The 21,853-nt window shown below is 35.1% G+C and overlaps 4 protein-coding genes across 4 annotated transcripts; 1 reads left to right on the plus strand and 3 right to left on the minus strand.

Moving 5' to 3' along the window:
- The first annotated feature begins 9,016 nt into the window (after window positions 1–9,016).
- Window positions 9,017–10,491, plus strand: LOC130509000 (protein BOLA4, chloroplastic/mitochondrial-like). The gene is made up of 3 exons (XM_057004517.1): window positions 9,017–9,373; window positions 9,597–9,664; window positions 10,116–10,491. Exons 1-3 carry the CDS (start codon window positions 9,053–9,055, stop codon window positions 10,255–10,257), a joined length of 531 nt encoding a protein of 176 aa, XP_056860497.1. The 5' UTR covers window positions 9,017–9,052; the 3' UTR covers window positions 10,258–10,491.
- A 476-nt stretch (window positions 10,492–10,967) lies between these two features.
- LOC108845589 (uncharacterized) lies at window positions 10,968–11,324 on the minus strand. Its single transcript, XM_018618777.2, has one exon. It carries the CDS (start codon window positions 11,322–11,324, stop codon window positions 10,968–10,970), a length of 357 nt encoding a protein of 118 aa, XP_018474279.2.
- A 2,321-nt stretch (window positions 11,325–13,645) lies between these two features.
- LOC108844384 (RING-H2 finger protein ATL52) lies at window positions 13,646–14,871 on the minus strand. Its single transcript, XM_018617636.2, has one exon. It carries the CDS (start codon window positions 14,725–14,727, stop codon window positions 13,723–13,725), a length of 1,005 nt encoding a protein of 334 aa, XP_018473138.2. The 5' UTR covers window positions 14,728–14,871; the 3' UTR covers window positions 13,646–13,722.
- A 2,298-nt stretch (window positions 14,872–17,169) lies between these two features.
- LOC130509520 (glycine-rich protein A3-like) lies at window positions 17,170–18,942 on the minus strand. Its single transcript, XM_057005656.1, has 3 exons — window positions 18,716–18,942; window positions 17,845–18,162; window positions 17,170–17,657 (listed from the first exon to the last, which is right to left on the minus strand). The coding sequence occupies exons 2-3, from the start codon at window positions 18,125–18,127 to the stop codon at window positions 17,419–17,421; spliced, it is 522 nt and encodes a 173-aa protein (XP_056861636.1). The 5' UTR covers window positions 18,128–18,162; window positions 18,716–18,942; the 3' UTR covers window positions 17,170–17,418.
- Between the last annotated feature and the right edge of the window lie 2,911 nt (window positions 18,943–21,853).

Consider the following 21,853-nt stretch of genomic DNA (forward strand, 5'->3'; position numbering starts at 1 on the left):
ACATGGTGGTGATATGAGAAGATGGAGAGAAAATCTTAATGAGTAAAATAATACTGACGTGTAATTATGAGTGTTTTAAAGAATTTAATCACATTAGTTAATTATTAACTAAATAGTACTATGTACTTACAAGGAAGCTGACCCATGATCGAATATTAATTAGCACTAGATTTTAATCCGCACATCCGTTCGGATATTTTTAAATGTATCTGATATTATTACAAATGTTTCAAATATATAATTTTCATTTTAGTATTATATATGTGTAACTCTATAGTTTGTTTATATTTTTTATTCAACATTATTAATATATAATGATTTGTTTAATATATTTTACTTTGTTATTAATATTTATTAATTACTAATATATTTTCGAGTTAACTATAATAAAATAACGATATGAAATCAAATAGATAAACTTCTCTAAAATATGTTTTTTTAATTTATACATTTTACTATAATACATTTTTAAAATTTATTTATATATATTTTAGAAAATAAATATGTTTGAGATAATTTATATTACATGTTGTGTTTAAAAATATATACTTTAACATATATTATTTTATTATTTTACAGGATTCATAAGTAAAAAAATGTTTTGTTTAAATAATACAACCTTATTATTTTTATAAATTTTATATGTAGTACTATCTATCATATTATTTTAGTAAATTTATTGATATAAAATATTTAAAATATTAGATTGCTTTGTTTTCAACAACATATATAGTTTGTTTCTTTTGTGGTGCATTTCAAAAAGTTATTCTTTATTATCTATGATTTTATCTTTTGTAAAATTGAAATATTACCATTTTGAGTTTGGATATTTATTTTCAAAATTTATATTTTGTAAATAAAACTTTGACAAATTACACTACTATTTTTGAGTTTGGAAGATTACATGAATTTTGAATTTGTTTTTGTTACTAAACTAATAAATTATTTTATAAAAGATATTTGATTTTTTGGTGATATTTTCTAATTTTTTCTCAACAGATTTTACTATAATTAAAATAAAAAATTATGATTAAATTTGATTTGTCATTAATATTTTAAATGAATTACTAAAATGTCATAGTTTTCTATACTATTACATTTTTAAATAAACATTTTAAACAATATATATTTTTGAGAGTTTCAAAATAAATAAAAATATAATATATAGTTGTTTATATAAAAATTTAACCCATGTTAATAAATTTATTTTTGTATAAAAATATTATGTAGTTACCAATTTTAACCTATTTTAATGATGAGTGATAACTTATTTAAATGAAAAATTAAAAAAAAATCTGTTAGTTTACTAATTTAATATAACTATTTATATTTAATTTATATATAACTTCAATTTTCATATAATACAGAATATAATTATAGAATTTATACAAAATAATATAAACTTTTTTATTTCTTGTTTTATATTAAAACTTTAGTTGACATTGATTTATAACAATTTTATATTACTAATCACAAAAATTAATGTATTATTTTATAAAAATATTAAAATTATAAGTAAGATTGTTAGATCTTTCTCAACAGATCATCTTATAGTTAAAAAATAAAATTCATATTTAGAGTTGGCTTATAATTAATGTAAATAATCAAATATATCATATTAACTAATTCTTTAAATGATCCTACTATGACTTGTTAATAATAAATAAAATTAAGATCTTGAATTAATAGATCAGATATTTTTATTTCTAAATCGATCTAATAGTTTACTGTAAAAAGATCTAACTATTTATATCTAAATGTTACACGTGCATATTTATAATGGTGAATCAAATAACTAACTTTCTTTTACTATTCGATATTTATTCAAGTAATTTTAAATCTGATAAATTAAAATTATCTATGATAAACTATTTGTGTAAAATATAAATGTTTCTTAAGTCTGTACGTAGAGACTTAACAAATGTTCCACAAAATATGGTAACAACAGATTTTTAGCCCAATTAATATCCTATATTATTAGTAGATTAATTAATTAAGTCAATATTAAGTATATTGTGTAATCTTATATATTAAAACAGAAGTCATGACTTCTTCCATGTGTGATATTTCATTTTGGACCATCTTTTAGAAAATCATCACATTTACTTATTCTATCATTTATTACTATAATAAATATAATCACAAATATATCTTATTAATATTTTAACAAAAATCTTTAATATACTATTTTTAAGGAGGGAGAATCCCAAATATGAAATTCAAAAATCTATATTTAAGATCAATCAATTAAAATAAATAAATATACCAACTGATTTATGAAATATATTTCAACCTATTAATCTAATAATTATTAACAACATATATAATTATTTTGTAGGCCATTAATTGTTTTGTAGGTCAGGTTATTAAAAAAATATGTAAAATAATACTGTTACGTAATTATGTTTTCAAAAAAAATTGTTACAAGAATACAAAATTTTATTTTTTACAATAATAATATCATAAATCATATAAACACGGTATAATAGAATTAAATAATACATAATATTAAACTATACTAATTTACTGATAAATTCTGTTTTATAAACTAAAATGATTTAGTATAGAAAATAAAACCCGCACGGTTGTGCGGATCGAGATCTAGTGGTATATTAAATGGTATAACTATGAATAAGTTTAAAACTTAAATGACAATTTTCATGGTAGATAAAAATAGAATTCTATTTTAATATAGTGGATTATTAAAGTTTGGCATTTGTCTGATTGACCAAGAAGTTGGTTCCACACCTAATTGCACAGTTTGTTACTAAATCAAACATGTTCAACAATTTAAACTAAAATTTGATCCGCACTCTTCCGTGCGGGGTGTTTGATTTAATTTATATTCAACATAAATTTTTAAACCATCGGTTTACATAAAAAGAATCCCATGTATGTTTTTTTATCGACTTGGTTAGATAAATTTTGGAAATGTAACTAATTATTTAAATTGATTATAAATACAGTTGTAGAATCTGTAAATAAAAATAAATATAAAATGGAAGTACATAATTTATTGTAAATATAATATCTAAATGTGTAAAGAAAAGAAAGTATCAAAAATACTGCTATCTAAATTATCGAATAATCTTCGTTTAAACTGTTATTCATGTTTCCAAACAGTATTAAAAGATATTTCAATTTTAATAATAAATAGATTCCTTTTCCACAACTAACAAATATATTTATATATATATAGATGAATATATTAAAACTAACATTTTAAATCGTCTTTTGACAACTTTGATTAACTAACGTTCATTTAGATAATCAGTTAAAAAAAAACGTTCATTTAGATATACACGAAAAAGATAACATATTTTTTGAAATGAGTGAACGAAAAATAAATGTAGCTATATATCAATTAAAATATTGTTCCTAGTTTATTGAGTATTCGTTTAAAAAGAAATACAATACATTTTAAATCGTCTTTTGACAACTTTGATTAACTAACGTTCATTTAGATATACACGAAAAAGATAACATATTTTTTTGAAATGCGTGAACGAAAAATAAATGTAGCTATATATCAATTAAAATATTGTTCCTAGTTTATTGAGTATTCGTTTAAAAAGAAATACAATCTTAAAACTTTGTCTTGTTTGTAACGGTTAGCAATGAAGAAGCAATATACATTATATCAGTAATGAATGCAAGAATTGGGAAATTAAATTATTATGTGAGGTGGTGACGAATATCGGGCATAAACATTTTAAGAGCAAAACAGAAATGGTAAACTATTTTTTGGAGAGTGTAAAAACTCTGATGCTATACGTGTGAAAATCTGGTGTGAAAATCTGGTGTAGTAGGAATTCGAATTCGAATTTCTTAAGGATCTACGGAACGCTTTGATCATCCGACCAAAGACGTGTGGTAAAATATTTTAAAATAGCCGAGAAAAAAGAAAAAAAGAAAGAGAAAAAAGAACAAAAGTCGCCAAAAGTTTCGCCGGTTAATTGCCTTGATCTCTCGACGTTGCTTCGGCGCGTCTCCCACCACGAGCACCAGATCCGGTCTCGTCCCCTCTCTACGAACCTAGCGAACTAAACTTCTCCTTCTCGTGCTCTGCTCTGTCATGGATCTCAAGCCTCCGGACAGTGAGATTGAAGGTCATCTTCTTCGTGACGACTGTAACGGCAGTGACGGCGAGCAATCCAACACTCCTCCTGCAACCACCGTTCAATCAACCGCTGGGAATCTCCTTCCTGTTGCTTCGTCCATCTCCCATGACCTCAACACCATAGTTGAAGCATCGTCACCCGAGGTGGATGTCGGGGAACTGTCTTATAATCCACCAAATGCTTTCGTTCCATCGATTGGAGCATGGGCCAAACCTCTCGCGTTCTCACCACCTGCTACTACTCCAACACCAGCAATGCCGCTGGACTTTGACCCGCAGTACCTCAACAACTTACTTGACTCTTTCTGGCCGTCGATAACTGATGGTATTGGACAAAACCAGAAAAAAAGAGATCAAAAACTGCTATAAGAGAGTTTCCACGCATTTCAGTTCCAAAGATCCCGGTTCCGGAACTTAAGGATGATGGAACACTAAGGTTTCCATGGGCTGCCAGAATGAATCCTGCCACCAGAAACCTGTATCGAGCAGCTAAACCTACCTTCCGGCTTGATGGAACACCCCAGGTTACCATTCCTTCTCAAGTTCTTAGTTTAGGACCAGAGAATAAAAGAGAGTATGTCATCGGTCAGTTCCATCGTTGTTCTCTTCCTCCTGGAGGTTTAATTCATGCTGTAGTTAATAGATTGTGGGGAAGAAGTTGCAGAATAGGGTGTCGTAAGCTTAGCGAGTCATCTTATTTGTTTCACATTCCTCATGATGCAACACGAGACTGGGTAATTCAGAGAAGTGTATGGCATGTTGATGATTGTTTGCTATTTGTTTCGCCGTGGAAGCCAGCAAACTCACTTAAGGTCCCTGAAGTTTCTACTATCCCGGTTTGGGTAAACTTAAAAAATGTTCCGGATTGTTGCTACTCAAGATTAGGTCTGAGTCATGTGGCATCAGGACTTGGTGAGCCTATGCAAACGCATAAACCTCGCCTTGATCCGACTACTTCGGGAGAAGCAAAGCTGTTAGTCGAAGTAGAACTTGACAAGCCTTTCCCTAAGCAAATTGCTTTGGATGACAAACAAGGTAATATATTTTTGGTGGATGTTGAGTACACATGGATTCCGAGTATATGTGGTAGATGTGGGCACTTAGGACATAAAGAGAAAAGATGTCTTCTACCAGCAGTTCAGAATGTGGAAACAGCTTCAGTGAAGAAGATTGTGTCTAATGAAGCATCAGAGGTTGAACCTGAAAGGGAACAAGCTCAGTCCAATGTTGCATCAGATCAAGTGGAGGTACAAATGAAAAATTCAGAAGCAAGTTTGGTTGTAGCTGAAAAAGCAAAAGGTGATCAGATTATAGAACCCACTACAGAGGCCGAAATTGAACAACTGCAATCACAAAAGGATGTTGAGCTGAAGGCTCTTTCAACACCGTCAAACTTGCCCACCCACTCTAAGGTAACAATAGCCATTGGCTCCAACTCTCACTCCACTTCACCACCATTATCAGGTACTGTTCCTGATCCGGCTCAAACTATTATTATGGAAGAAATTCCATCACCTATTATTGTTTCCGAGACCCGTTTGGAATTGGGAAACAATCCGTTGGCATTTATCCGCACACCTGCACATGGCAGCCCTTTTCACTATCAAACTGAGCTAAATGTGCAGGATGATGGAGATGGGTCTATGAGTGATGCTACGGCAAATCTTAACATGTCAAGGGGTGGGAAGCCAATAAAACCACTTCAAAAGTATCAAGATATGGAATGGAATACGATACGAGGGAAAGGTAAACAAGATCGTAGAGGCCGTGGTTACCATACTCCTTAGTGTTTTCATATCCCTTTCTTGTTTCACTAGGCTTGTGTATCATAAGCTTCTTTTTCTAAGTTAACCCTTAGCTAAATATGAAGATTGTCTCATCACACTTTATAAAACTTATGGTTTAAAACCATACCTTGTATTTTTTCAAAAAATAAATATATTTTAAGAACACCTTCAACCAACAAGTTCTCTTTTGAATATATGTCAGAAAAAAAAATATTAAACAAATACAAAAATAGAAAGAGATAGGGAATCTGGTCGTTTTCAAAAAAAATATTATTGAAAAATTAGTTGGCTCTGTAAAACACTCTAAACTTAATTACAATAAAAATAATTTAAAAAATCTTATGATACATATAATATTTTTTTGAAAAATTATAGGTCAATGTAAATATTTTGTGCGGTTGTGCAAAGAGAACAAAGACATCGTAATAATTTATTCTTTAAAATTATAATACCAACCCAAAAGGATCAGTTAAAAATGGGAGATTTGGTAAGAATTTTTTGGAACTTTAGAGATTTGGTAAGAATTAACCAATGACTGAACCCGGCTTATATATATTTCTACTTTTAAAACTTAGAGATTAAAGTCTTTTTTTTACTAAATTATTGAAGTCATTTGTATGCAGCTTAATATGTTTTATAAGAAAGCATTCGTAACATCCACGGAAATACGCAATTACTAAACCCGGCTTAGTTTTATCGAACTTGTTTGAATTGGCTTATGCATGTAGATGTAGTATACATATCTGGACTTCAAACGTACACGGGACGTTACTGCAGTATTGTTAGAATAATTCGCAGTCACTTTCCTAAAAGATTGGTAGTTCAGCAACAACGCATATTTTTCGTTCGATAAAACTAAAACCAAGCATTATGAACCAAAATACATAAATTATAACTGGGGACATAAAAAAAGAAACTGATTAAAATATTGAGTATACAGCAGGTTGAACTGACTAGACCTAGTCTTAAATGGAGTGAGGGCCAGCTAAAAAGACTCATTCAACAATTTTTTGTAGTTATATATAAATATTAATTCATCTTTGCTCAATATATATATATATATATATATATATATATATATATTAAATTATCTAAACAGCTTTATCCACTAATACAGTATTATCCGAAGAAATTATAAATAATTGGTTAAAACTGGTAAGTATTAACTTTGTACGATTAAAATCGGTCTTGAAATTTTGAAGATTATAATTTAATAAAATAAATAAATTTTAAAAGCCTACATATATTAATTTTGAAGTTTTTGAAAATTTAAAACAAATGTTTTACTTGCATATGCCCATGATTAATTATGTACCACACTTATAATCACTAATCTTTTATTGTGTTTGTTCTGAACTGCATATTCAAATTGTTATGTTCAACTTACGACAGCCACATACGGTCTATTCCTATAGTGAAATATGAACTTAGAGCGACAACTAAACTTAAATTTATATAATATAGTACGTTTGTTTTGTCCAATAGTTAAAATTTGTCTCATTTAGCAAGTTTGTTTTACTCCACAATCATTTCCACCTCTATTGGAATTCAATGAACGGTGTTAGTGAGAGCAGTTTAGGTTTACCGACATCATCATTTTCATGGAAAATTTCATAAATAAGGAACTGTAATCAGCTACTTACAGTGAACAGCGATAGATGCGATCGATGTTTAAGAACCGAACGACAAATTTATTAAGGACCATATTTAACAGTCGAATTGTCAGCTTCAAATTTCAAGAAAATCCAGAGATTGTTCTTCCAAAAACCTATTGTTTTGACGTTGGTACAGTTTCCGTGAAATTGTCTTGACGTCGTTATTCTAAAATTCGTTAGTACTATTCATGTTTATGTAAGCCTTGAAATAACATTCATTTGGTGAACAAAAGAGAAACAATTTCTACACAATTATTTCACCATAAACGTTGTGTATGTTTCTGTATAAATTTTTGTTAGTTAAGAGTTCACATGTTTTAAAACCCATCAAGACAAAATGCACGATGTTGACGACATGTTTCACTCACGATTCTTTTTGGACCACCATGTCCAGTCGTACTACGATTATAACCAGTACGAAGGAAAAACAACAACACAACTACACAAGATATTTGTTCTATGATCCTTCTATCATCTATGATTATCATTAAGCAGTGCGCAAACCCCACATAGTCATGAAGTGAAACATATACATGTGTTCTATGATCGTTCTATCATCTATAATTAACAACTACGGATGCAACCCCACAAAGTCACATGCCACTTACTTGATTGAACACGCGGATTTGGACAAGAAAACAGATAAACAACTTTTTATGTATGAGGTAAAAATAGTGCAGGTATTTTGTAAGATAACGTCAGTAAATATTTGTACGCGTACTTGATTGTTATCGGAAGTGTTTTTTTTTTCTTGTTTAACCGTTAACGTTTTCTACTGATGAGTTTCAAAAGAGTTACGTAATGAACCACCTATTTACAAAAAGAATGAGATTATAGCACAAGAAGCATATAGAAAAAAAAAAACAAGAAAAGTTCAAGTGAATTTTCGTATTTTACCCGTTATGTTGTGATTCACGTTGACATTATAGCTGTCTTAACAGAAAGAACATTTAGCTTATGAAAAAATCCCAAAATCTTTTTTTCATATATTTGCTTAATTATAACTAACTAATCATGTCTACTCCAATTATCTTCTGATACTTAGAAATTTTTACAGTATTTAATTCTGCAATTTGTCGGAATAATTTTCAAGCTATTGTAAATATCATGGTCCACGGATAATAGTATTTGCGTTGAAATATTGGATCAATTGATTGTAAAATTTGATATTTTCGTCTGTGATATAAAAAACTAATAATAACAAGTTCCAGTGTATGAACCATTCATAGATCTCTTTTATAGATCTCTTTTAAAAACTGCTTAGAAACATACATTTATTTACACGAATGTTGCACCAAGTATTTACTATTAACCCACCACCCAAGATAAATACAAGAGTAACAATGTAAAGTGTAAACAGTTATTTATGCTATCGATCCAATAGGTATGAAATGAATAAAAGCCCATATAATTTTACTGTGGTGTGCAGCCCAGCCCATTTTCTGAACTTCTTCCCAAAACATTTTGAGCTCTTCCCAGAAAGCTCAGCAATGGCAGCGACAACTCGTCCATACGTTCTTCTCTCCTCCACAAGAGCGAGCCTTCGTCTCCTTTTCCAGTCTCCAAAGAGACCCTTCGCTTCGTTTCTATCAACTCTCTCATCTCCCGCCGCCGCGAGAAGCTCCAGATGTTTAAGCGCCGTTTTGTCTCGCGGAGAGACTGCTCCTCCGCCGCCGTCGTCGGTTTTCGGCAAAGGAGTTTCTGGGTTTGGTGCCGTGGACATTCGCAGCCGTGGGTTCAGCGCTAGATCCTCTCAGGTCAACGATGCTGGGTCTGTTGATCAAACCCTTATGCAATCAATGGAGCTAAAGGTTCGATTTTTAAAATCTTTGTGTGTGTGTTTGTGTGTTTCACTTTTTTTTTCGTGATTATGCTCAAGGTTAAATCGGAATATTTTAATTGAATTTGATTGGATACTTAGCAACAGTTGAATCGTATCTCGTTCATGATGACTCTCACTCTTCTCAGTAGCTCAAATGATTCTGTAAGTGTGAGTGAAGTTTGTCAAGGAGTTGTTTCTTTTTGGCTGTGCAGATCAAAGAACAGTTGAATGCAGAGTCGGTTTCTGTCAAGGATATGTCTGGAGATGGACGCCATGTTTGGTAATTACTCTGCATAATAACTCATGTTATATTACGAATCCATTCGTTATTACACATAACTGAAGTTGCAGATCATGTGTAAGTGCTATGAGTAGTGTTTATTGAAGTTTGATATGTATAGAAACAAATATCACATTTTAAGATCACTTTTCCTTCATTGCTTGGTAAGAACGTTGATGATTAAGTTGCTCTGTACTGTGTGGAAAAACAAAATCCCAAAAGCTTTCGAACTCAAGCACTAGCATTCATCTTCACTTTGTAGAATCATCAAAGTTTGGGGTTTTAAGTTAGAACTTGATCCATCATCTGTTCTCCTGATGTTAAGCTTTTGAGTTCTTGTATTAGCAGAAACAGATACATACGCAGCAATCGTCTTACTTTTACTTGTCATATTAGAAGATTATGTTACGTAACATCAGGATTGTTTATGTATTATGTATGTTTTTTGTAGCATAAATGTGGTATCAGCGGCTTTCGAGGGACAATCTGCAGTGAACAGACAGAGGATGGTCTACAAAGCCATTTGGGAGGAGCTTCAGAACGTTGTGCATGCGGTTGATCAAATGACAACAAAGACCCCTTCTGAAGTTTGAAGCTTTTTTCTTTATGAACATTACAAGAATGAATATCTATTATTTATTTGAAGGACAAAGCTATTTATCAAATAAAATTTGAAGCTTTTTTTATCAAAAACGAATTAGAAATAAAGTTTCTGGATGTTTGTTGTTGTTCATTTGAATGATTCTCTCGCAACAGTTTGTTTGCTGCGGTTGACAGTAGAGGGATGTTAGCTTTTTAATTGACAAAACTCTATCAGAGTTGTTCCATGTTTTGTTTGTTTCTTAGCATCAGATACGTGATACCTAAAGAGGTATTGAAGAGATTGGGGTTTTTGGTGAAGATGATGATGATGAGATGGAGAAGAGTAAAGACTAAAAAGCTGTTAGGGCTTGGGATTGAGAATCATGAATGTCTTGTTCATCGTTGGAAGAAGATAAGTGTGTGTATGTCAGGAGGAAGAAGACGAAGATTCATCTTCACTAGTACAGATAAATGAAAAATAACTAAAATATTCTGTTTCTTATTTAATTACTTTCAGGCAGTGCGGAGCTCTTGCTTTTGTTCTGTTTCTCCCTCCCCTGTTTCTGAGAAATCTTTTTAGTTAATGATTAAAATACTCTGTTTTAGTTAATCATTAACTTTTTAATTCATCACAAAACCATAAGAAAAACAAAAATAAAGCCACAACAGAACAAATACTTGTATGGGTTCTTCAACATGGTAGCATTCCTTGTCCCACACGTCAATGAGGGTTAGCTTTCTCACTCGGCTCAACCTCAGCCACAGGATCTAAAGCTGACATTTCGTTCTCCGAGACATTCTTGTTGTTCTTCTCCTCGCCTTTCTCCGGATCGAAACTGGAAACGCTCTTCTTGCTCACAGAGACCGCGCAAGGCTTGAGGACGCAGGAGTAAAGGTAAGCCAAGAGCCAGAAGAGCCAAGGGACACAAACGAAGAACATTCCCGCTTGCAGAAACAGAGGATTCGGATCAGGGAGGTGGAGGTAAAGTCCGAGAAGGACTCCTCCTGAGAGGATACATGAAAGAAAAAGAAGAGTGACGATGTATATTCTTGGATCACCTCTTCTTCTCTGATCCATTCAATCTGAACACACGATGAACAAGACCTAACAATCGTGTTTCTCTTGTTTTGTTTTTCTGTGTGTTCTTGATTTGTTATTTTCCCTTTCTGTTTTGAAAAGACCGCTAAATGCGTACTTGGTTTTGTTTATTTTAGCTAAATAATTTTAAATTTGTAGAAATATTTTATTCTAATGGTTTAATTAAATGTTCATTAATAATTATACATATAGAACCGTCAAGTATGAATCTTCATAGGATAATTGTAAATTTGTACAGTCTTTTATAGTAATTCTCGTAAGTTTTATTAGTAGTGTCCTTGTAACGCTTATAAGAGTGGAAGTAGGAAATGTAAAAATACTTTTAAGGTGAGAAAATAACAAATTTTTTTCGTAAATATATATGTTCAAAGTTGGAATTTTCAGCTTTTACTATGATAGTTGGGGTTTGATTAATTATTTCCTCAGCCCTTTTGTCTTTCATGGAGAACAACTTCAATGCTGGTAATATATCATAAGACTACATGATAAGGTGGTCGTGTTATCAACCAAGATGCCACGAACGTTCACGATGTCTAATACATGATTTTCCATTTTTTTGTACATTGTGTAAAATAAACAAGTCATTGTGTAACTTTGATTTTTTCCACATTTTTCACATGTATGGCCAGTTTAGCCACAACCGTTCTTTCACATCTATGTTTTGCACATTTTTCACATCTATGGCCAGTTCTATAACATAGTTGTACACACTTTTCTAGCCTTTAATATAGATCCATGTTCTCTAGCATATTTGTACATGTTTCTTTAGGAGTGGCAAGGGGCGGATGCAGGTGGGGTCAGTGTGTGGCACGTATCCTACCTTTTTTTTTTTGAGATTTTTGTTTAAAATTTATGTAAACCCTTTATTTTGAGTGTTATTGCATTATGCTCCTCATGTATATTTATGTAAATAACCTTTATTTTAAATGTTATTGCATTATGTGTCACATGCATATTGTTTATATATCCTTGTATTAACACTTTCTTATATTATATGCCCCATGTTTACTAATTTTCTGGATCCCCATTGGCGTGGCGCCTGTTTTTGTCAATGTAGGGTAAGGTTAATTAGGTTACTAGTACATATAATCATATTGTTAGTTTTATTATGGATATGCATATGCTTACACGCTCACAAAAAGGCAAAACACTCAACAAAAATCGTACACAGCGTGAAAGAGAGACACAAGCTCACGAAAAGATATCATGATTCATAAAAACAATTTCTTTGTGTGGTTTTCGTTTTAAAATCTTTGTGTGATATACTGATATTATCCCCGTGACATGATTCATGATCCAAGAAGATCATTAAGTTATTTTTTTTTCTTCTTCTAAATTTGTATAGTACTGAGTATTGACGAGTGGTTAATGTTATTTTTGTTGGGTCCATAGGACCCATATCCGTACACTATTTTCTTCATTTTCTGCACCACTGAGAAACTAGATGATCATTATTCAGAAGAAGTCTTGCATGTATCAAAGATTCTTCTCTGATCTCCAAATTTTCTTCTGTCAACAATGTTTCTTTTGGATTATATATGCAAAGGTCAACATGTTCACATTTACCACTTTTATGTATTTACAGTAAATGAAAGGTGCTATATATGTTTTAGAAATGTGTTTTTTAATATACCCTAATACGACCTCTTTTCCTTGTAAACACAATGTTTTTAAAATGCAATGCAAACAAAATGTGATTAAGTATCTATTGTGGCAACACACTTAACAGAATCAGACGTGGTGTGTTGGAAAAATCGATAAGACGATCAGCCTGAATACGACACGCTGCTTTGGAAGGGAAGGATAAGATTTTGAGTGCTGGGCCACTTTATTTTCAGGACATGGCTGGTTATATCAGTTACCATCTATAAATGATCAATATATCATATATCCGATGACCTGGTTTGTAATATGGCGCGGAAGCTTAAGCTCATAAGAGTAGCAAACATGTTGATTTATACTCTGTTTGTATACCCCTTTTTGGTTAACATGCACAATGTTCATTATAACTTTGTATTTTCTTATTAAAAAGTTATTTGATTCCCCCTCTCTCAAGTCTCACCGACGGTTCTCCTCAAAAATAAAATCACTTTGCTTTTTCTTATTAAAAAGAATAAAAACTAATTTGATTCCCCCTCTCTCAAGTCTCACCGACGGTTCTCCTAAAAAATAAAATCACATTGCTTTATAACTTGTATTGTACGCTCCATAAATTTAGGAGGGAACAGAAGTACTTAAAGTAATGAACACTTTTACTTTTCATCGTTTGAAAAAGTGACCACTAGATAGATCTTCTGTAGTGAAGTGTATGAATCATCATTAATTTACTAAATACAGTAAAAAAAAGTTTAATAACAAATAATATGTTCCACAGTACTTAATTGGGTAAACTGTAATTTCTAGCACGATCGTGCCTCGAGAAGATGAATCTTCCCGTCGACACCGATCTCTTCATCGCCATTGAACTCTTCCCCGCCGTAGGCGGTGGCGACTTCCCTTCGCCATCTCCATCTTCCTCTCGCTGCTGCTGCTGTGAAGTTCCTACTCCGGCAGATACATCACCGATCAACGACACCGATCTCCGCATCATCGGCGGCGGATCTTCTTCATCCTTCGTCGCGTCTCCGTGCTCCTCCGGCGATTGTGATCGCGATCCGATTTCTAGATCCTCCACGACGGACTCATCGCCGGTCCGGTGATTGTACTCAGCCGCAGTTAAACTAACCTCCGCCGCTCCTCCTCCGCCGCTGGCGCGGCTAACAGACTCCGTCGCGATCGGATGAACGGCGTTAGATTGGTTAGCGACGGGATTGATCCTCCCGGTGACGGTGACGAAGGCGCGGCAGAGAGGGCAGTTAGAGTGAGATCTCAGCCACGTGTCGATACAAGGGAGGTGAAACGCGTGGTTGCATTTCGGCAACAGCCTCAAGCTCTCGTCCTCTTCGAACTCACTCAAACAGACAGAGCAATCAGAGCCGTCCACGTATCCATCGCCCTTCTTGTACTTATAAACCGTAATCGATTTGATCAGAGCGTCGTTGAGACCATCTCCCGCCACCGCCGCGGCGTTGGAGGTGGATACACCGCCGCCGGGAGGTTCCGAGGAGGAGGAGGAGGTTTGGCCGCGGCGGTGGCAGTATTTGGAGATGAGAGTGTAGTAGGTGACGAGGATGAAGGCGGTGGCGAGGATTCCGATGAGGGCGATGAGGAGAGGGGAGAAGGTGGAGGGAGAGGAGTCTTCGTCGTAGTCGAGGAAGGAAGGAGGAGGAGGAGGGAAGATTAGGTAGCACCACTGTGGGCAGTAGAGGTTGCAGACTCCTTGAGAGCAGTCGTTGTATGAGTCGTATGGAGACCATGGGTTAGGGTTTGACATTGAACCCATTTGGTGTTTGTTGTGTTTCTAATATTACAGAACACAAAAGAGATTTAAGAAGAGGAGAGAGAGAGAGAGAGATGGTGAGGTCAAGTGTCTTTCTCCTCTCTCTCATTCCTTATCTTTTGGTTCTCTTTGACAAATGAGTGTATTTTTTTCCTGTGTTGTTTAACTAATATATCTATGGACAAAATAATAATAATAATTTATCTTTAACGATAAAAGGACATGTGTTGTTTTTATTATTATCAACATCATTTTAAAACCAACTTTCTTTAAATTAAAATTTTAAAAAGAAAATAATGTTTTTAATATTTTTTCCACAGAATGTATGTTTCTTTTTTTTCAAAGAGGTAGTTAGATGGTCTCGCTTTACGTGAAGCAAATGATTTGGCGGTAACCTTGTTGGTCTCTTTTTATTACAAAGTACAAACACAATGATCTTTTGTGTACAATAGCATTATTGGAGTTGAGCTAATAGATGACAGAGAAAAAATATATATATATACATAGAACCCCTGTTCAAAAACGCGGCCGCCTAGCCGCCTAGGCGGCCGCCTGGGCGCTATTCGGTGGGTGGCCGCGGCGAGTTGGGCCAAATCGGTGAATCCAGGCGTTGACCCGCGTTTGACCGCCTAATTCCCGCGTTGACCGCCTAAGTTTTTTTTTTTTTTTTTTTTTTTTTTTTTAAAGCTGAAATACGATTGATTATTTTTATTCATTATTAACAGATTTGTATAATTATTGATTACTAAATAGTTACAATTAGTTATCTAACCCAAAACAAACACATATATACTACATTAGGGATTTTCTCGTATCAAACACGCCCAAATCTAAATGTTCGATAAATTGAAAGGAGATCGTTTCAAAAAGTTATCTAAAAAAGTTATAATTATGTATAAGAACTTGTGTCCGAGTACTCATCATATTTAAAATTAACTAAACATATTATAAATATATTAAATTGTATTTAAAACTAGGCCCCGCGTAATCTCCGAATACTCCCCGATTTTTCGGTAACTCGCTAGGCCCGGACTCGCCGCCCGACTAGCGCCTAGCGTAGTTTAGAACAGGGCATAGAACTAAAAGGTCCAGAATTAGATGCTTTATGCTTTAGCTTTATCTATAAATTCGTTTCTTTCCTTTTTAAGTATTCTAGATTAGTAAATACACACTGTGAGCAGTGTATAGAAATGGATGAATTTACTAATGTAAGTTTTTTTAAATAAATACGATAAAAGATGAGTAGATAATACATTTGGTGTGTGCGTGAACATATCTTTACGCGATGTCGAAGGTGTTTGAGAATGATGTATAAATAAGGAGATATGTTAGATACTTTTCAGTTTTATTATGGTTGGTAACGGGAAATTTACATAAAGATATAGAGGCTAGTACCTTTCAAGTAGTTGGTAAATTGTTGGTGAGGAAGAGGACTACCTAAAGGAGTATTCTTGACTCTCTTGAACATGGGTTGGAACTACAAATAATTTGTTTATATTTGTGAGGTGGCATCAAATATTTGGTTTTAAAACCTGCAATAATTTACATACGACATAGAATAGAATCAAAATCTTATGATGTATAAATTATTAAAATATCTTTATCAACGATCGGGTCATTCATCAGCAATTACAAATTTGCACACAAACTATTGAATTTTTAATTTACTTTTTGTTCCGGAGTTAAGGTCAATCAATAAGAATCGGTAACTTCGGACGAATCTTGTAACTATGACTCACATGGTGACGAATTCCAAGAAGCCCAATCTATTACTATTATAAAACGAAAAGGAAAAAAAAAGATTATGATGCTTCAGCCTTCAGCATCAGTCCAAAGTTACTGTCTGTCACCATTCGATTTTCAAACACAATTTACTTACATTACTGATTATTCTCTTGCTTATTCCTTAATATTAAAAATCAGAAAATGAAGGAAAATGTTTAGTACAATTTGAGTTAAGAAAATGGACATTCAGGAGGTTTAAGAATATGATATGTTGTTTCTCACATCGAAGAGGTGTATCGAGTTAAGACGGCATTAGGCTTTGTCCTTTTATGCTGTGTCTGTCGAACGTCAACATTTAGTCATCCATAAGACTCGATCGTACACCACAATTCTGTCAATGCGTAATTATATCGCAATAAAGCGTGACAACATTGTTTCTCTGTACCGCTGCTTTAACCTACTAGTGACACGTTCTTTTGGAGTCGGAATGGATCAGCTAGTTTATAAAGTTACAATGATTGTATTCGATTTATATAGTTCAGATATCGCGGTCTTACTTGTTAGGTAACACAGCCAAAAAAAGTTCAGATATCAATACATAGTATTATACACATGTACAAAATTTTCAAGCTCGTAAAGAAGGATAATTAAGTATTAACAAAACCAATTTTAAGGACAAGAAGAAAAAAAATGAGGTTTATGGAAGATTATCCATCAGTATATAAGAATCGAACGTTTTAAAACAAGTGGATATCAGTTTCCGACTAACAAAAGAGAGTTAACTTTATACATGCCAATGTAAACAAAAGAAAAGCTTCATTAAATTAAACCAATAAAATTATGTCTTTTAAGCTCTTAAGGCTCACAATAACTATGTAACTTAAACTTCCTCAGAGACTTCAGCATTTGTTGTTATTACGAAAGGATAATGTATAGTCTCTGAATATGATCAATCTTTTGAGAGAACAATCACTTCCACTTCTTGAAGAATTTCCCCTTGTGCTTCCCAAACATGCCATGTTTCCCGAATTTCCCGTGCTTGAACTTTCCGTGTTTGAACTTACCGTGACCGTGATACCCGTAGCCAAAGCCATGACCGTGGTGGTGACCATAGTGTCCGTGGTGAGACATATGATGAGCACCAACGGCCGCAGCTGCCAAAGCCGCTCCACCCGCTAACATCCCTCCCATACCTCCGGGGTGGTGTCCTGTAACAATAACAATACTTCATCGTCATCATTCCGAAATGTCTCAATTGTTTTCAAAAGCCATATTTGCACTTAGCAATGCTAAAAATTGTGGCCCTTAATTGTGGAATCATTTTATAAAAAAAAAACAGAATACAGAAAGACATTGGTAGGAGAAAGAAAACAAATGTTGAGAGATTGAAATTACCAGAGTGAGATGGACCGGGATAACCGTGAGGTGGATAACCAGCTGGAGGGTAACCGGCAGGAGGGTAACCAGCTGGAGGATAACCGGCTGGAGGGTAACCAGCGTGTGGAGGATAAGCAGCTGGTGGATAGCCATGAGGAGGAGGTGGAGGAGGGTATGGATAAGGAGCTCCGTGATGACCATAACCATGATGACCGTGAGGTGGGTAGTGTCCGGCTGCAAATCCAGCTAAGTGGTGAAAGATTCCTTTGTCATTGTGATTATTATTCTGATCCTCTCCCATTTTTTCTCAAACTTTGATCTCAAAGTAATCAAACACTGTAAAGAAGAAAACACCTTTTGTCATAAGATTGTGAAGGAAAAATAAATATTTTATTGCATTAGCTCCATGAGACAATCAGTTTTATTATGAAAAGAAGAAAACAACTTAACCTAGTTTTTATTTGTTGCCATAAGAACAATTAGCTTCAAAAGAAAAAAAAATCAAGACGCAAATCGATATCAACATGCATGCATAACCAAGAAAAAGACAAAGAAAAAGAAAAAGAATGAAAAAGAAAAAGAAAAATCAAGACGCAAATCGGTTCTCATCGCCTCACATACAAATTCATCTCGGACAAAGAAAAAGAATGAAGATTCGTTTGGGACACTAGAGGTTCAAATACTAACACTGGTTTCTAGGGTTTCAAAAACCAAAACACCATTAGCAATCTACTTCAATATCTGTTTTCGAGATTTGTTACTTTCGGATTCGAAGAAATATATATACAAGGACATAAGAAAGTATATTGAATGTTAATTAGCATAAAAATTGTCTTCTAACACGTAAAAGCCAGAAAAAAAGACTTCCAAAAATTGAAGATAAACGTACCAAGAAGCTTAAGAGATTTCTGATCCTCGAGGATTTGTCCAGAGACGAATGAAGAGATTTGATTTGATTTTGAAATTTCTCAGAGTGCGATTTCTAATCGAAATATCACGACGTGTGTCGGCTGCATAAATAGTTCTGCCTTTTATTGAAACAGAGGAAACGTCTGCTGATCGAGCCGTAGTTTTCACGCCACGCGGTTCCTTTTAATATATTTGGTTTTATCTCTGTTTCCCCCCCACACAAGTCTTCAAGATAACATATGTTAATTACGTAACCATCATGTGCCTTTTTTATTATTGTTTTCTTTTCTCAACCAATAAGAAATATTTAGAACCTTACACATGAAGAAAGAAAAGTTGGATAAGCTTTCTTCCTAGATGTTGGAAAATATTACGATAGCATCTTATTCTAGACTCTTTCTAGTCAATCTTAACACACATAATATAATAAGTGACAGGTTTCATCTATCCCCTTTGTCAAAGCTGCCATCTCATGAAAGCTTATGCAAAGCTTGAGAGAAAGATGAAGAAAATAACTTTTACTAACGTTTTTCCTTGACCAAAATACGATTACAGAGTGATGATATATAAAGAAGGATTGTGTGCTCAGATAAGACAGACACGTCACAGCTTAGCTGGTGACAGCACACAACCTCAGAGAATCAAATCTGTTATGCAACTTGACGTCCAGCTTTGCAGAGCTCGTACAACGACCGTGGTTTGTCGTCACCACCACCTTTCCTCTGTTACCGTTGAGAGGAGACAAAACAGACTTAATGGGCTGAGGAATCGAAGGCCCAGTTGTGTGGGCTTTAGCACACATCAAAGACTCTGGCTGAACTGGAGTGTTAGACGCGTTACTGATTACACACCCCCGCAAACGAGGCGTGGGAGGTAAGACAACGCCGAGTTTGTCACGCAAGTTGCAGAACGGTTGCTTAGCTAACGACTTTGTGAATATGTCGGCAAGCTGTTGTGCTGCCGGAATATGACTGACGACAAGAGCTCCGAGTGCGACCCTTTCACGAACATAATGGAAGTCGGTGTCAAAGTGTTTCGACCGATTATGCAGAGCAGGGTTCGCGGTGAGATATACAGCAAATAGATTATCACAGAACAACTGCGGAGGATCAGGTAGAGAGATTCCCATCTCACCAAGGAGCGAAGCCAACCATTTCAGTTCTGTTGCAGTGATGGAGAGAGTGCGATACTCTGCTTCAGTCGAGGAACGAGAGACAGTGGGATGACGTTTAGCAGACCACGAGATGATGTTGGAGCCAAGAAACGTGCACAAACCTCCAGTGGAACGACGCGTCTCTCGACAACCCGCCCAATCGATGTCACTGAATCCATACAGAAGGAAACCCGTAGACGCGTTGATATTCAAACCAAGATTGCTTGAGCCTTTCAGATAACGCAGTATACGTTTGAGATTGGAGAAGTCTGCCTTTGTGGGAGCATGCATCTTTTGACAGACGTAATTCACAGCGAACTGAATGTCGGGTCTTGTCAAGGTGAGATACTGCAACTTTCCGGCTAGACTCCGAAAGTATGTGGGTTCCGGAAACAGCTCATCTTGACCGGTAACTCTATCCAACTGAAGAGGCAAAGGGGTAGGCATCGGATCACAACCAGCCATGCCTGCAATCTCCAAGAGATCCTTTGTGTATTTCTCTTGACACAAGAACAAGCCATCATCGTGGGACTGGACTTGAATGCCAAGAAAATAGTGAACGGGCCCCATATCCTTCATACGGAACGTTGACTGCAGAGTGATCATGAGCTTGTCGATAAGCTTGTCATTGTTGCTTGTGAGAAGCATGTCATCGACATAAAGCAAAAGATAGATCACGTCGGGGCCATGAAGATACACAAACAGAGACGGATCACCGTGAGTACACTTGAAGCCAAAATCCAACAGAAATGTGCTGAACTTATCAAACCAAGCTCGGGGAGATTGACGGAGGCCATAGATAGCTTTACGCAATTTACAGAGATAATGAGGCTTGGTTGGATCGATGAATCCAGGAGGCTGCTTCATGTACACTGTCTCTTTCAAATCACCATGGAGAAACGCATTCTCGACATCAAGTTGTTTGATTTTCCATCCTTTGACAGTTGCAATGTGAAGGACAGAACGGATAGTTGCAGTACGCACAACTGGACTGTACGTTTCAACAAAGTCGATACCTTCTTCTTGTTCATTTCCTCTTGCCACAAGTCGTGCTCTGCGCTTCTTCAATGTTCCATCAGCATTGAACTGTGACTTGTAAACCCAACCACAACTCACTGGTTGAGCATCTGCAGGAGGAGGAACCAAATCCCAAGTATGTGTCAACTCCATATTGTTCTTCTCATGACCCATTGCAGCAGTCCAATAAGGATCCTTAAGAGCAGCTGCAACAGACTTTGGTTCAGGATAATTTGTCTTGACAGACATGAGAATGTAGCGTGGGTTTGGTTTTCTAATTCCATCCTTTCCTCTTGTCACCATAGGATGTATTTGCGGAGGCGCTTGGGGAGGTGGAGCAACAGGGGACTGCAGGGGAGGGAAATCTTCATCAGAGAAAATAGTAGGCGCTGGACTTGCAGGTATCTGAGGTTGTCGAACCGGAGGAATGTACTCTTCTTCAGGCTCAGACTGTAACTGCGAAGGAGGTTCAACAACAAACTCAGACTTCCAAGCAGTGAGTAGTTTAGTATCTTCAAACTTCAGAAACGCTTGATACTCTTTCTGATAGGGGAACGAAGCTTCGTTGAACAGAACATGACGACTGACAAACACTCTAGCGCTTGGAGGATGAAGACACCAGTAACCTTTATGCTGCTCACTATACCCCAAGAACACACAATGCAGACTTTTGGGATCAAACTTGTTCTCAGCATAAGGCCGGAGGAACGGATAACAACTACAGCCAAAGACTCGCAAGGATGTGTACACCGGGGGCTTTCCAACCAATAGTTCATAAGGACTAGCATGATTAGGAAGCACTGAAGAAGGTAGCAGGTTACTTAGATAAGCAGCCGTGAGAAAAGCTTCTACCCAGAGCTGATGAGGGACTTTGCTGTGAAACATCAGGGCTAGTCCAAGCTCTGTAACGTGACGGTGCTTCCTCTCTGCAAGACCGTTTTGTTGAGG

Source organism: Raphanus sativus, chromosome 3 (genome assembly GCF_000801105.2).
Source record: "Raphanus sativus cultivar WK10039 chromosome 3, ASM80110v3, whole genome shotgun sequence".
NCBI classification, from domain to species: domain Eukaryota; kingdom Viridiplantae; phylum Streptophyta; class Magnoliopsida; order Brassicales; family Brassicaceae; genus Raphanus; species Raphanus sativus.